At 41.6% G+C, this 12,633-nt stretch overlaps 1 protein-coding gene across 1 annotated transcript in view; it reads left to right on the forward strand.

Annotated features, from left to right (window-relative positions):
• The window catches only part of LOC134527915 (protein PALS1), a 310,393-nt gene that overhangs the window by 126,995 nt on the left and 170,765 nt on the right, over window positions 1-12,633 (forward strand). The window contains exon 3 of the mRNA XM_063360947.1: window positions 7,968-8,190. Within this exon, the coding sequence (XP_063217017.1) occupies window positions 7,968-8,190 (223 nt within the window). The remainder of the gene's footprint in view (window positions 1-7,967; window positions 8,191-12,633) is intronic.

Consider the following 12,633-nt stretch of genomic DNA (forward strand, 5'->3'; position numbering starts at 1 on the left):
ACATAGCGATCGGTCGGTGGTTTTCCTCGGGGAACTCCCATTTAAATATAACTATATCGCTCTTTTGCGCCCAGGACTTTGCTGTCGGTTAAACACCTTCCAAATATCTCACTTGCTATAAAATACTCTTTTGAAACAACTCTCTCTGTATATATGTATGTGTGTAAGAAAGAATATATATGAAAATTGAGAGTTCCTGCCCAGTTTTTACTCCAACAATGCAGCTGAGGTTGCGAATGCTGGGGACCACATGATTGGAAGTGGAGGAGGTCCACAGACATTCTTTAAGAGTCATTGTTATCGGTACGACAAACAATATGTATTTACATCCTCATTTACGTTTATGTCTATATAAAATATACACGGAAATCACATGTTAATTTATTTTCTATTTTCAAACTTAACATTTGTGTTCCGAAAATACGCATAATCCTAACATTACTCACCATTTGAATTCTTCTCAGCATCACTTAAAGATTCAAAATCTTCTCTCATCTGCGTACAAACTTCTGTCCAAGCGTTTTTGGTTTTGTTTCTGTCTTTGTACTCGTCTAGCGTCTTGTCCCAAAGCACGGGCCTGGCCTCAAAGAGTGAGATCAGGAGTTCTGTATCAAATTCGTCACTCATGTTCCGCACTTGTAGACAACCGGAAGAGTTATAACCGGTGCGTGTAAATACCGCCTATCATAACAACACAACACTGCTCCCCAGAGCTCGGCCGGCGACCGGATGAAGCCGAGGCTAGATCCGGGCGCTGCCCGGCTACCGGCCGGTTATTTCCCGGCCGATCTTAAAACCGGACCATGTAAAATTGCACATGCTGTCTAGTGTTTCACTGCTCATCCGGCCGAAACCGGCCGGTACCGGCCGGGTAGAAACCGGAACGTGTAAAAGAGCTCTTAGATCTTCCGTGGAGTTCTGTGATTCTTGCAGGCAAATGCTGTGAGTGTACTCTACAGGCTATGGTCCATTCTGTTCCCAATATTCCTGCTCCGTGTCGTCGAGTGTCGCTCCGAACTGACGGCAATGTCGAAAAGATGACAAGCGCAAATAATATTTAAAATATATCTTTTTATTTTATGTTCCTCTGTAACTGTGCGGATAACTGTGTAAGCCGTCCTTTTCCACCGAGTCGGCACCAGTTGGCGCGGAGATCCCTATGACGTTAATGGTTAGATTATTTCAACCTTTCTGTGCAGCCATGCGATGTTAGCCGCTGCCTTCACAAATGCTGCATTAGGTTTTCATCTTTCATTACATTAATTATTTATTACTGACTGTATGGCGAAGCTAAGGCTTTCTTCTATTTTAAAATTTGGCAGGCCACGCAAAAATTGCGTCACATAAACTTACGACAATACTAAACTAGATTAAAAAACTTAAATATATACTTTAAAAACTACTAAAGAATATACCTAGATTAATTTTTGAACATTTAAAAATAAAAACTTGAATGTAATACAACAACAAGATACATGCCTACATATTACATTTAATCTAAATGAATGTCCGCGAATAAATTAAATGGGCTGTGTTTCTGGGATGTACGGCAATTATTAAGGGTTGCTTACAGAGTCAGGTTGGGTAAAATCCAAGCAAACACATTGCAGGTTAATCAAATGGCGTAATACTTTATCTTGCCTCGAGTCACGGCTGTGCAAGCTTGGCTTTAGCACAGTATCCCCGCTAACTCTCATCTGAACCGTGCAGGAAATTATGCGACGAGGGACCAGAGACGACGGTCACAGGTTGCCGGAAACTGCTGCTCCAGGGCCTAAAGCAGCCAGGTGCTCTCATGCCTCCAGCTAAGCGGCGGGAAACCCCGCCCGAGGTGTTTACCTGGAACACTCGGTGTTCCTGATACATTATTCATGCTGACATCCCGACGGCGCCAGAACGATGAGCGCTCTCGTGCGTCTTGCGCGACAGATGGAGGCTGTACAGAGCTCACTGCCAGCCAGCGGACACTCCGACACTGTGTGCTCGAACCGTGGGTTCATTAGGCGGGTGGGTTCTTTTGCTCGGTTAGTTATCGCAGGTTCATTAGGCAGGGGAGCTATCTTACTTAGTGACCATAGGTTCATTAGTAAGTGAGCTATCTTACTCAATTATTATAAAGGTCTCATTAGGCATGTGAGTTAACTTGATCAGTTAGTTATCACACGTTCATTAGGCAGGTGAGCTATCAACCTCATTTATCAAAGGTTCTTTGGTAGTGAGCTATCTTGCTCATTTATCACTGGGTCATCAGGAAGTGAGCTCTATTTCTCAGTTATAAATGTTTCATTTGGTAGGTGAGTTAACTTGTTTGGTTAGTTATCAGAGGTTCTTTATGTAGGTGAGTTATCTCGCTTAGTTATCATAGGTTCATTAGGAAATGAGCTATCTTTCTTAGTTGTCTCAGGTTAATTAGGAAGTGAGCTATCTTACTCAGTTATCACAGGTTCAATAGGCAGGTGTGTTATTTTGCTCTTGTTATCTCAGGTTCATTATGTAGGGGGATTGACTTTTTCAGTTCGTTATCACCCGTTCATTTGGTCAGTGAGTTATCTCGCTCAGTTATCACAGATTCATTAGGAAGCGAGCTATCTTGCCTAGTTAAAATTTGTTCATTAGGAAGTTAGCAATGTTGCTCAGTGTAACACCACCCCCCCCCCCCCCCCCCAAACATTTCTTCAAGTTTACAAAACCAAAATATTTTAACTAACACCAAAACTGTAAAATACATAAAAACTAAAAAAGTAAACTAATTGCAAAAGGTAATGATAAAAAATAACACAGGGCAAGGTCAAGCCCATTCACTGTACTGCACATCTTGCTGCAGAAAACTAAATCGTAGCCAAAATTATTGCATGAAAAAACAAAGTTACGTTCAGTACCCATTCCGCACGAGTGAAAATGAACCACAGTTTCTAATCTCAAGAACACAGTCGCTCGTGAGAGACGAAAATTTAGGGCAATGCATTGGAGCGGTTTTACTTGTTGTGGCGAGCGTCGAAGCCAGTGGACAGGTAGTGGCCAGTCTCGGAGTCGTGCTGTCTCTTCCCGACGAATAACTCTGACCCCACTCTGGAACGACTTCCTTCCGGATCGATATAAAACATACCATAGTTACGGTATTAGCCGCAGCACTGGGTGGCACACACACACACACACACAGTAGCGCAAATTACGGTACGTGATTCGAAAACTGTGGTACACCTAAAGAATACTAAGACTATACGAATCCACCAAAGTTTACAAAAATCTAATTTCACTAAAATATATCTGGTTTTATAAGTACGAAAAAAGCAGAGTATTTAAACCTTCACAAAATAATATATAATAAATAAACTTTAAATAGCAATGCAATGAAGGCTTGCGCCAGAGTGAAAATTACCAGGCAAAAGAAAGCATTGAATAACATATGTGCCTAGAGGCATGTCCAAACATATCATCTGTTATCACAGGTTCATTAGGCAATAGGCTATATCTTGTTCAGTTACCATAGATTCATTAGGCCGTCGAGGTATCTTCCTCAAGTAGTTACCACAGGTTAATTAAGTAGATGAGTTATCTTGCTCGGTTATTACAAGTTCATTAGGAAGTGAGCTAGCTTGCTTAGTTATTACTGGTTTATTAGGAAGTGAGCTATTTTTCTTAGTTATTACAGGTTCATTAGGCGGGTGAGTTATCTTGCTCAGTTAGCTATCACAGGTTATTAGAACGGAGTGTTATCTTGCTTAACTATCACATGTTTATTAGTTATGTGAGTTATCTCTCAGTCATCACATGCGCTTAAGACATGGATGTGGTTAGGCTGATAATTGAGAACTTGCAATCTTTTAAAGTTTTATAATAGATTAATGACCATAAACTATTTCAAAAATTTCCAATTTCAGTTTTATGAAATTATAAAAGGATGTTTTCGATATTGGGAGGTTTTTTTTTCTCAATGATATTCTATTTTCATTTCGTGCAAATATTGTTTTCATTTCTTGGATGTTAACCATTATCATTCCTTGTCCACATGCTGACTAGTGATCGGCCCTTACCTCTGTGGTATTAAATAAGACGAATAACTGGAAATCGAAACCAAAGAGGATGCGATTGCACAAGGCAATAGTTTCCATGGGTAACCTACGAGTCTATAGGATCCAAATGGCTTGTGATCAGTTTTCATTTGCCCGAGGGGACTCGCCTGTTACAACCGAGCCGCCTCCTTTCCGTTAAATTCGCTGGTACGTGTGAACCTGTCCTCGCACAGCACACACCCCGCGCATGCTAGGTCTGTCCACGTGGGTAGGTGTCTTGGCCCCTTACAACTTTATAAGCTGTTGCTTATTCATCGCAGTTGTATGAGATTTTTTTATTTCTTCATTTTAAACGAATTTAAAAGAACTAATGTTATTTACGAAAATTGTGTTATCTGATTTGCAAGTGGTATAATACTGTTACGAAATGGCAAGCAGAGCCACGACGCGTGCCACATACCTGAACGGGCCCTCCAGCGCTAGTCTGGCCCGGAGCGTCTCACACGGCCACTGACGTCATGCGCGCATTAGCGCGGCTTGACCTCTCAACCCTTCCCCCTCCTCTCTCCGCGTCATCCTTCCTCGGCGCTGTTATCTACCGCTGAGCGCCCATGGGAATTCCGCGGGCCGCCGCGCGGAGTGGCATGAATAAACACCGCCTTTCTGGACTTTTCGGGTGTCGGGTCGGCCCGGGATGACGTGACTTGTCACAGCCACTCTCGTCGTTTCAAGGAAGGGCGCCACAAGTATATAAGCAGGGACCCCGGGTTCCGCGGTAGTTCTAAGTTCCGAGAAAGTTCCAAGTGTTCGGAGAGTTCCGCGAGTGAAGGGAAGTTCGAGATAGGCGAAGATGGTGAGCGACCCCCCTCGAGAGTGGCGGGACGCGGAGCGACGGGATCGAGAGAGTGCGACTGAGTGGCGCGAGACTGTGTGTGTGGACAAGGCGCGAGGTAAGGGGCGAACCACTGTCGAGCCTAGCTCCAGTGAGGAGTGCAAACTGTGGAACTTGACAGACATTGAGTGACTTGTGAATAAAGATTTTTAAGTGCCAGTGATTGGTGATCGGACATTTCGAAGTACAATTATTTATTAGTAACTATTGTAAATATTTGTAATTAATAAAAATAATAAAACTTAATTGGGCTGTCCCTTACGAACCCAGTACTCACCATATAGGTCGTAACAATACCTAGATATTATTAGTTTGTTTCCAAAATAAAATAAACTTGTGTCTTATTTGATTATTAAGCTATATATAAATCACAAAACACCTTTATTCGAAGAAAAATATCCAAATGAAAATTTCTGCGATATGTATACTCCGTGTTACAAGCCTAATAGGGACAACTGATTAAAATAACAAACATAAGTAATTTATGAAAACGCAAGCGTCTGCAGGTGCATCTCAAGAACTTTCTTAGAACAAATAAATATTCACCCTCCTCCTTGCATGCAAGAGTGTGTTCATTGAAACCAATAAAAAAAAAAGTTTGTGGAATCTTGTTAACTGTGACTAGAAGAGAAGTTTCCAAATCGTGTTCGGGACGTGGTGGGTTCGATTACGCTGCCGGCTCGGGGTTAGTTTTACCGCACATCAGTGGCGCAGCGACCCTTCAGAGTGCTGGGCGGTGAGAGGCGTCGAGCCGTCGGGCAGCACCCGCGAGAGAATCCACAACTTGTGAACATGAGCTATAAATAAAGGAATCGATAGGCCCCTGGAAAGGGGCGCAGCGCGGAGAGGTGTGGCCGGATGCAGGGAATAATGATGATGGCCGAGCTAATGGCCGGCGCGACGCCCGGCCTTTTGGCGAGACCCTGGCGTACAAGCAGCGGCGCCGGCATTCCATCGCCGAACCGGGGGAGCACCAAGGTCGACATTGCCATGCTCGACGCACGCACTTGTCGCCTCTGCGTGCGAAGCCAGCCACCGGACTGGCGCGCTGGCGTTCGATCGGCGACCCTGCCTTGCCGAGCGCTGAAAACTAAAATGAACGTCGACGTTCTTGGTTTTGCTGCCGCATTTTCAGTAGTGAGGGCTGGGTTTGTCGCCGCTGTCACGTCTCGGCGTTCGAGTTACCTGACGTCACTTCAAGGCAACAAACGGTGGCGTGTCACTGAAACCTCAATTTAAAAAAAGGCCGATTTCATTGCTAATCGGGATCTGTTTGGCTTCTGAGCTAAAAATCGGCTACCTAAAGAACGCATTCGCAAGTTACGTATCTCTGTGGACAAATAAATGTTCTGTACAAACATTTTCATACCTGAAAATGTAATTAGAGCCATTCTGACGTTCAGTGAATTTCATGTTAGGAACCAAACAAAAAAACGAGGTCACAGTATGGCCTTAAATAGTGCTAATTAAAGCCATGAGACTGAAATTAAATCTGCATGGAGCTAATATTTTATAAGATGTACAATGATTCTGCACATACTGATGCTATCAGTGTGTTTTTTCCTAGGGATGGTCTTAAATGTCCAGGCTTATTTATGGCAGACGAAGTAATGGGTTTATCGTATAGTAATAACTTTTGTGAAAAATTATATTGTTCATTAATTTATGAAAAAACAAACACTTACAGATCAAAATATCAATAAAAATGTCTAGATAAAATTTTAAATTATAATTTAATAACAAATATGTTATAAAATTAATGTTTTAAAGTAAGAGTTAATTATTTATAAAAAATGCACATGGGAACATTTTCCTATACTTGAAGTTTCACAGTTTTTTTACGCTGTAGCCAGATAAAGTATATATAGACGTACTTCACAACAACCCTATTCTGGTGGGTGTGGACCCAAATACAATTAATGACGTAATTTACAAGCAGAGAGTAAATAATTAATGGATTTGGAGACGACTGTAATCACATCACGATAGCGTCTTTGTGCAAACATTGCGTAAAACTGCGAGAAGTAAAATCCTACCTATACATTAACCCTATCATCATGGTGAGTGACACAACAATGTTTGACCATGTTGACTTCACAAATAGCAGTATGTACGAGCACCAATAATTGATACTAGCAACAGCGCGAGAACAGTTATTTATGTTCTGGTTATAGTGCGAGCACCAGATGTAACAGTGCGAGCAACGAGTAGTTTGCACTAGTAACAGTACGAATCGAGAACTATGGTGTTTGAAATTTATATAGTGCGAGCACGAACACAAATTTGTTGGTGCCAGTAACAGTGCAAAAAAAAAAATATGCCATGATCTTGGTGCAGGCAACATGACGTAGGTGCCTGAAACACTGCGAGCACTATGGTAATGGTTCTAGTAACAGTACTATAACTGTCTTGTTGGTTCAAGTCACTGTGCGAACACCATGGTGTTGGTTCCCGTCACAGTGCGAACACCATGGTGTTGGTTCCAGTCACAGTGCGAACATCATGGTGTTGGTATCATTAACAGTACGAACACCATGGTGTTGGTTCCAGTAACAGTGGGTACATCATGGTGTTGGTGCCAGTAACACGGCGAGCACCATGGTGTTGGTGCCAGTAACACCGCGAGCACCATGGTGGTGGTGCCAGTAACAGTGCGAACACCATGATGTTGGTTCCAGTCACAGTGCGAACATCATGGTGTTGGTATCAGTAACAGTACGAACACTATGGTGTTGGTTCCAGTAACAGTGGGAACATAATGATGTTGGTTCCAGTCACAGTGCGAACATCATGGTGTTGGTATCAGTAACAGTACGAACACTATGGTGTTGGTTCCAGTAACAGTGGGAACATCATGATGTTGGTTCCAGTCACAGTGCGAACATCATGGTGTAGGTGCCAGTAACACGGCGAGCACCATGGTGTTGGTGCCAGTAACAGGGCGAGCACCATGGTGTTGGTGCCAGTAACACGGCGAGCACCATGGTGTTGGTGCCAGCAACACGGTGGTGGTGCCAGCGACAGGGCGAGGTGGTACGAGCGCCGGCACGCGGTGGTTGCAGGACCCGCCGGCGCAGCGGCAGCAGCATCGTGGTGGTGGACACGCAGGACGACCAGGAGGAGCCCGTGAAGCGGCGCTCGCCCGAGGAGGAGGATGCCTACAACGCCATGATGATGATGATGTCGCTGGACAGCGGGCCGCACCGCGAGATGGCCGTGGACGTGCCCGAGTCCTTCATCGCCCGCTCCAAGACGCCGCCCCGCTACCCGCCCCCGAGGACGCAGGTCAGTCGAGTGCGCGCTGCTCAGCTACCCAGCGTCACGTGCTAGGTGCTCTAATAGCCCCTTCATGTGTGCAAACCCTCATTTTCCCAATGACAGCCATTTATACGATCATTTGATTGGTTACGTATGTCCGGTTGCCCTTCACCTGAAATCATCCTTTATTGCTCTTATTAGGTATGCCAAATTATTTTTTTAGTAAAATAAACTAATTGTACAAAACAAGAGATCTAGGTGTTTGCCTATTAATAATTCTGAACCATGATTCTAAGTAATTTTTGATTGGCCTTAAAGCATTTTGCGAATATCGGATAAAGTTTTTCATATTCCATTGCAAAATTTTTATAACTGTTTCTAACGTGGTTTTTTGCAACAGCTTAATTAATGGTTTTCAACAAATAACTCTTTAAGCACTACATGTGTGTGCGTGTGTGTTTCTATGCGTGCGTTATATTTATTTTGTTAATAATTTTTCTTAGAATATTTGCTATCTCATTTAAAAAATAGAATGTTTTTTTCTCATATTGAATTCGATACGTACACATACTTGGGTAGCATTTAATTAGTTTGTAATTTTTATAGAGTGTTTTACTAGTTTAATGTTCTCTGTTAATTTATTCTTTAATATCAGGACTCATAATTCACTTATTTAATGCACCTAGGAATTTTATATAATCTTGTTTGTTTACAATACATTATAATAGCACATTAGACGCCAAAAGTTTCAGTTTACGCCGATATAGCTGAATTTAGGTTAAAAAAAAATATTAGCTGAGAATTCAATTATTTAGGTTATCTACAGTGGGTATTATTCTTCTAATCAAATAAAATGCAGATTGATTGAATCTTAAATGTTTTAACTGACACCGAGCAACGACTCTTGACAGGTGGACTTGAATCTCATTTAAACCTTACTTTGAAGCTTTTTTTTTATAAATTTTCATTTTTCTCGACGTTATAAATTATGTTTTATCGTAACACTAGAGGAAAAACTGACAATAAAGAAAGTATTGGAATTTATAGAATTTTGTTCCATTTTTATATTACACAATTTATTTTGTATCATATTAATAAATCCATGCAACTCTATAAGTACTGGTGTTTTTATAAAATAAAATTTTTGCACTAGCAAGACTTCTGAATTTTTTTGCGCGTTTAAAGTGTTTAAATCCGTTAAAAGTATACAGGGAGAAAAATAAATGATACTGTTATTCCCTGTTATTGGCCTTTATAGCTGACTTAATATTTATATTTAATTGTTAAAATATTGTTTAAATTATTGACATGCATGCGAACGCAAAAAATACCCAAATTATTATGTTATGCTATTTCACATAGGAAATGACATACCGAGGTCACTACGCTCGTGTGAAACCGCACAGAAACATTAGATGCACTATATTAGACTTTTAACTGCCATAAAGAAAATTCGGACTCAACTTCTATATAGCATTCGCTAGTCGCTACAAATCACTACAGGAAGATTGCTCTGCACCCGAGCGGGCCAACAAAAACGTCGTGGATGTATATAGAGCTCTATACAGCGTCTATGTTTCGCCTGGGAGTATCTACGCAGTGTTTAAGGTTTTAGCCAATCTAAGAAGTAGTAAAACATCACGCACAAAGGGTCATTATTCATGGAGGTATCAAAGGTGCGTGAACAAAGGCTAGTTGCAACGAAATCTAAAACAGTCAATGCGACAGCCAAATATGTTCGCTATAGTTCACCGCTGTTATACGTTGTCAAGTTTGACTTGGTAATTGCGAGTGTGCAGTTAGTTGATATGTGACACAAAGTGTTCTTTCTGGTGGCCCCAGAAGGTGCTGGGAAGAACACGGTGTCTTAAATATAGTTAATGTGATATGGTTTGCAGTATTTTGAAGGTTCTACCTCATATATTTTGTCTAAGCTCATCAGTTGAATGCTAACCTAACCCTACAGGATAATGGAACGACTAAGGGATTTTTTTTAATGTAACCGAGCACGGCATAGGTGAACTGCACATGCATCAAATCGATGGCCGAGGTACTATCTCGAGTTCACTGTGCATAAATGCCAAAAGTGGCCAGAGAAAGAGAGAAGCGAAGAACAGTTTAGACTGCCGAAACAGGTACACAGCACCTTTTAAAAGCCTCACGCCCCACCTCCCTCCGCACTGTAGCCGGAGTGGTTGCAATAATTTTTTTTTTCTTTACCTGTCCTTCTGGAATGTGGGTGGAGAATCTTCAGTGGTTTCGTCCACTTCTCTCCTTGTGTACCTCTGGCCTTGTGGCAGGTCTGCCAGGTCGAAGGTCTCTCTCTCTCTCTCTCTCTCTCTCTCTCTCTCTCTCTCTCTCTCTTTATTTACCTCTCACCCCCCCCCCTCCCCCTCCCCCACCATCCCCCCCCCCCCCCACTTCTTCCACAAAGTCTTCTCCAGGAGAACAGTTTTTGTTCTCGACGTGGCTAGAAATAAATGCTTTGTTAGCTGGGAGGAGATGGTTGGGTTGACAATTTCTGGATGTGTCTTAGTCAAAACGTACTGAAGGGTATGCCAAGTATTATTTATTAAACTAATTTTTGACATACAAATCAGTAAAAAAAAATTTTTTTTAAGAGAAATTCCTACGTTTCCTGATAATTTTGTTTTTATATTTTACATTAATTTTATCAAACTACTTACCCGCTCTCAATTCTACTATATTTTATGGAGTTATTCAGCACTGTACAGTGTACAGATTATTCCCTGATGCTTATGGATACCACCTACAGGATGCGGAGTTGTGCTCTAGTGTGTTCAAATTAAGATCAGTTTTGGTAGTTAACCGCTCAATGTATTCTCATTATCTTTTTGCACGAAAAATATGATTAAAAGTTTAACACTTAATCGTATTTACATTTTTCAAGAGACAGCACGTGTTATGAATATTACCTCGAAGCCCACAGCAGACCCAAAATTGTATTTAGTACGCTGCCGTATCTTAAAACCTTCTAATAGTTAGTCTACCCAAGGGTCTGTATTGAACACTGTTTCACACTTAACAGCAAAGGTGATCACTAACTACATTCGCACGTAGCACAAGGGAAATACTGGCGTCGTACTGGGTATATGATGATCGCGCTGGGATCGCCCTTAAAGCTGCTTTGTTGCTTCCCACAGTAACAACACGTCATTTTTTTTCACAGTATTTCTTTGTAATGAACCTGTAACCGAAATTCGTCGGTCGAATTTCGACTCGCGCTGTTTATACACAGTTGTAATTGTAATGCAACTGCTCTATCGTCAGTGAATTATAGGTACAGGACCGGTGATATTATTCATAACTTAATTATTGACGCCCATGTGCCTTCTTCAGCCGTTTTATTAAATAATATCAGCAAGGTCCTAACTACTTGGTCCACGAATTTCATTCACGGAATAGCTAGCATAAAAAGGATAACATTTTAATTTTGCTTTAATTCTTATTTAATCGAGTTTTAAATAAGGAATAGCATATTTTAATAATCACAAATCACGCATAATTTATCTTATGATTACAAATGTCACAGATGGCTGCTAGTCAATGAATTGTTCTTTGGAATGAAATACGTGAGCCAATAAGCCGCAGGAGCCACTCCTAGTCACCGACATCTGTGCTAACTGTGTAAGCCCACATGTCTCGTTGCCTTGACCAATGGGCATCAGTATCTTGTGGAAGGATACACGCTTGTGCCGAAACATGACGATGCAACTCAACTTTAGATTAAATATATGTTGTGCTATATTGTGAAATATTACCTCGTCACCATAAGCTTGACGATTTACGAAGTTAATAGCACGGCAAAAAAAGAGTTGTATTTCAAATTAAAATTGCTAGTGGAAAAAAAAAATCTATTTTTATGCTACTTTATCTTTGAATTTATGATTGCAAGTTTAAGACAGGCCATGTTATTTCTGCACATACTTGAAAAAGTAAATGGAAAAAGTGGGATTTTCTGCACCGTTGGGAGACATCAGGATACGAGTTTAAAATTTCCACTGAACTACCGAGAAAAAAAAAGGGTATTCTCGTTTATTCTAAAACTCCTTCACAAATCTGTGTACATCTCAGTGGAAGCACGTGTATGTTTAGTGAAAAAAAAAAAAAAACAGAAATTGCTCGTTCAAAAGTAAAAGATGCTCGTTTTTAATTCGTTTGCTTTATCTATGGGATAAAGCCCGTTCCTGCCATGGAATACAACACCGTCCTCAGGGAAGTGGGTACCCGAATAGATGGTAAACCCTTACTGCCTGGCTCGTGTTGTGCGATGCTAAACGTCCATGTTGCAGGGATAGTTACAGTCAACAATTGATCAAGTCCCCGCTCGTTTGGGGGCTACGACTTCCCTGCTGATGAACCGTGGGTCTTGAGTTCGATTCCCGCCGGCGTCGGTGTTGGGGGGGGGGGGGGTGTGGGGAGTCAGAACGAGTGAAGTGTCGTACTTCC

Source organism: Bacillus rossius, chromosome 1 (genome assembly GCF_032445375.1).
Source record: "Bacillus rossius redtenbacheri isolate Brsri chromosome 1, Brsri_v3, whole genome shotgun sequence".
Classification (NCBI taxonomy): Eukaryota; Metazoa; Arthropoda; class Insecta; order Phasmatodea; family Bacillidae; genus Bacillus; species Bacillus rossius.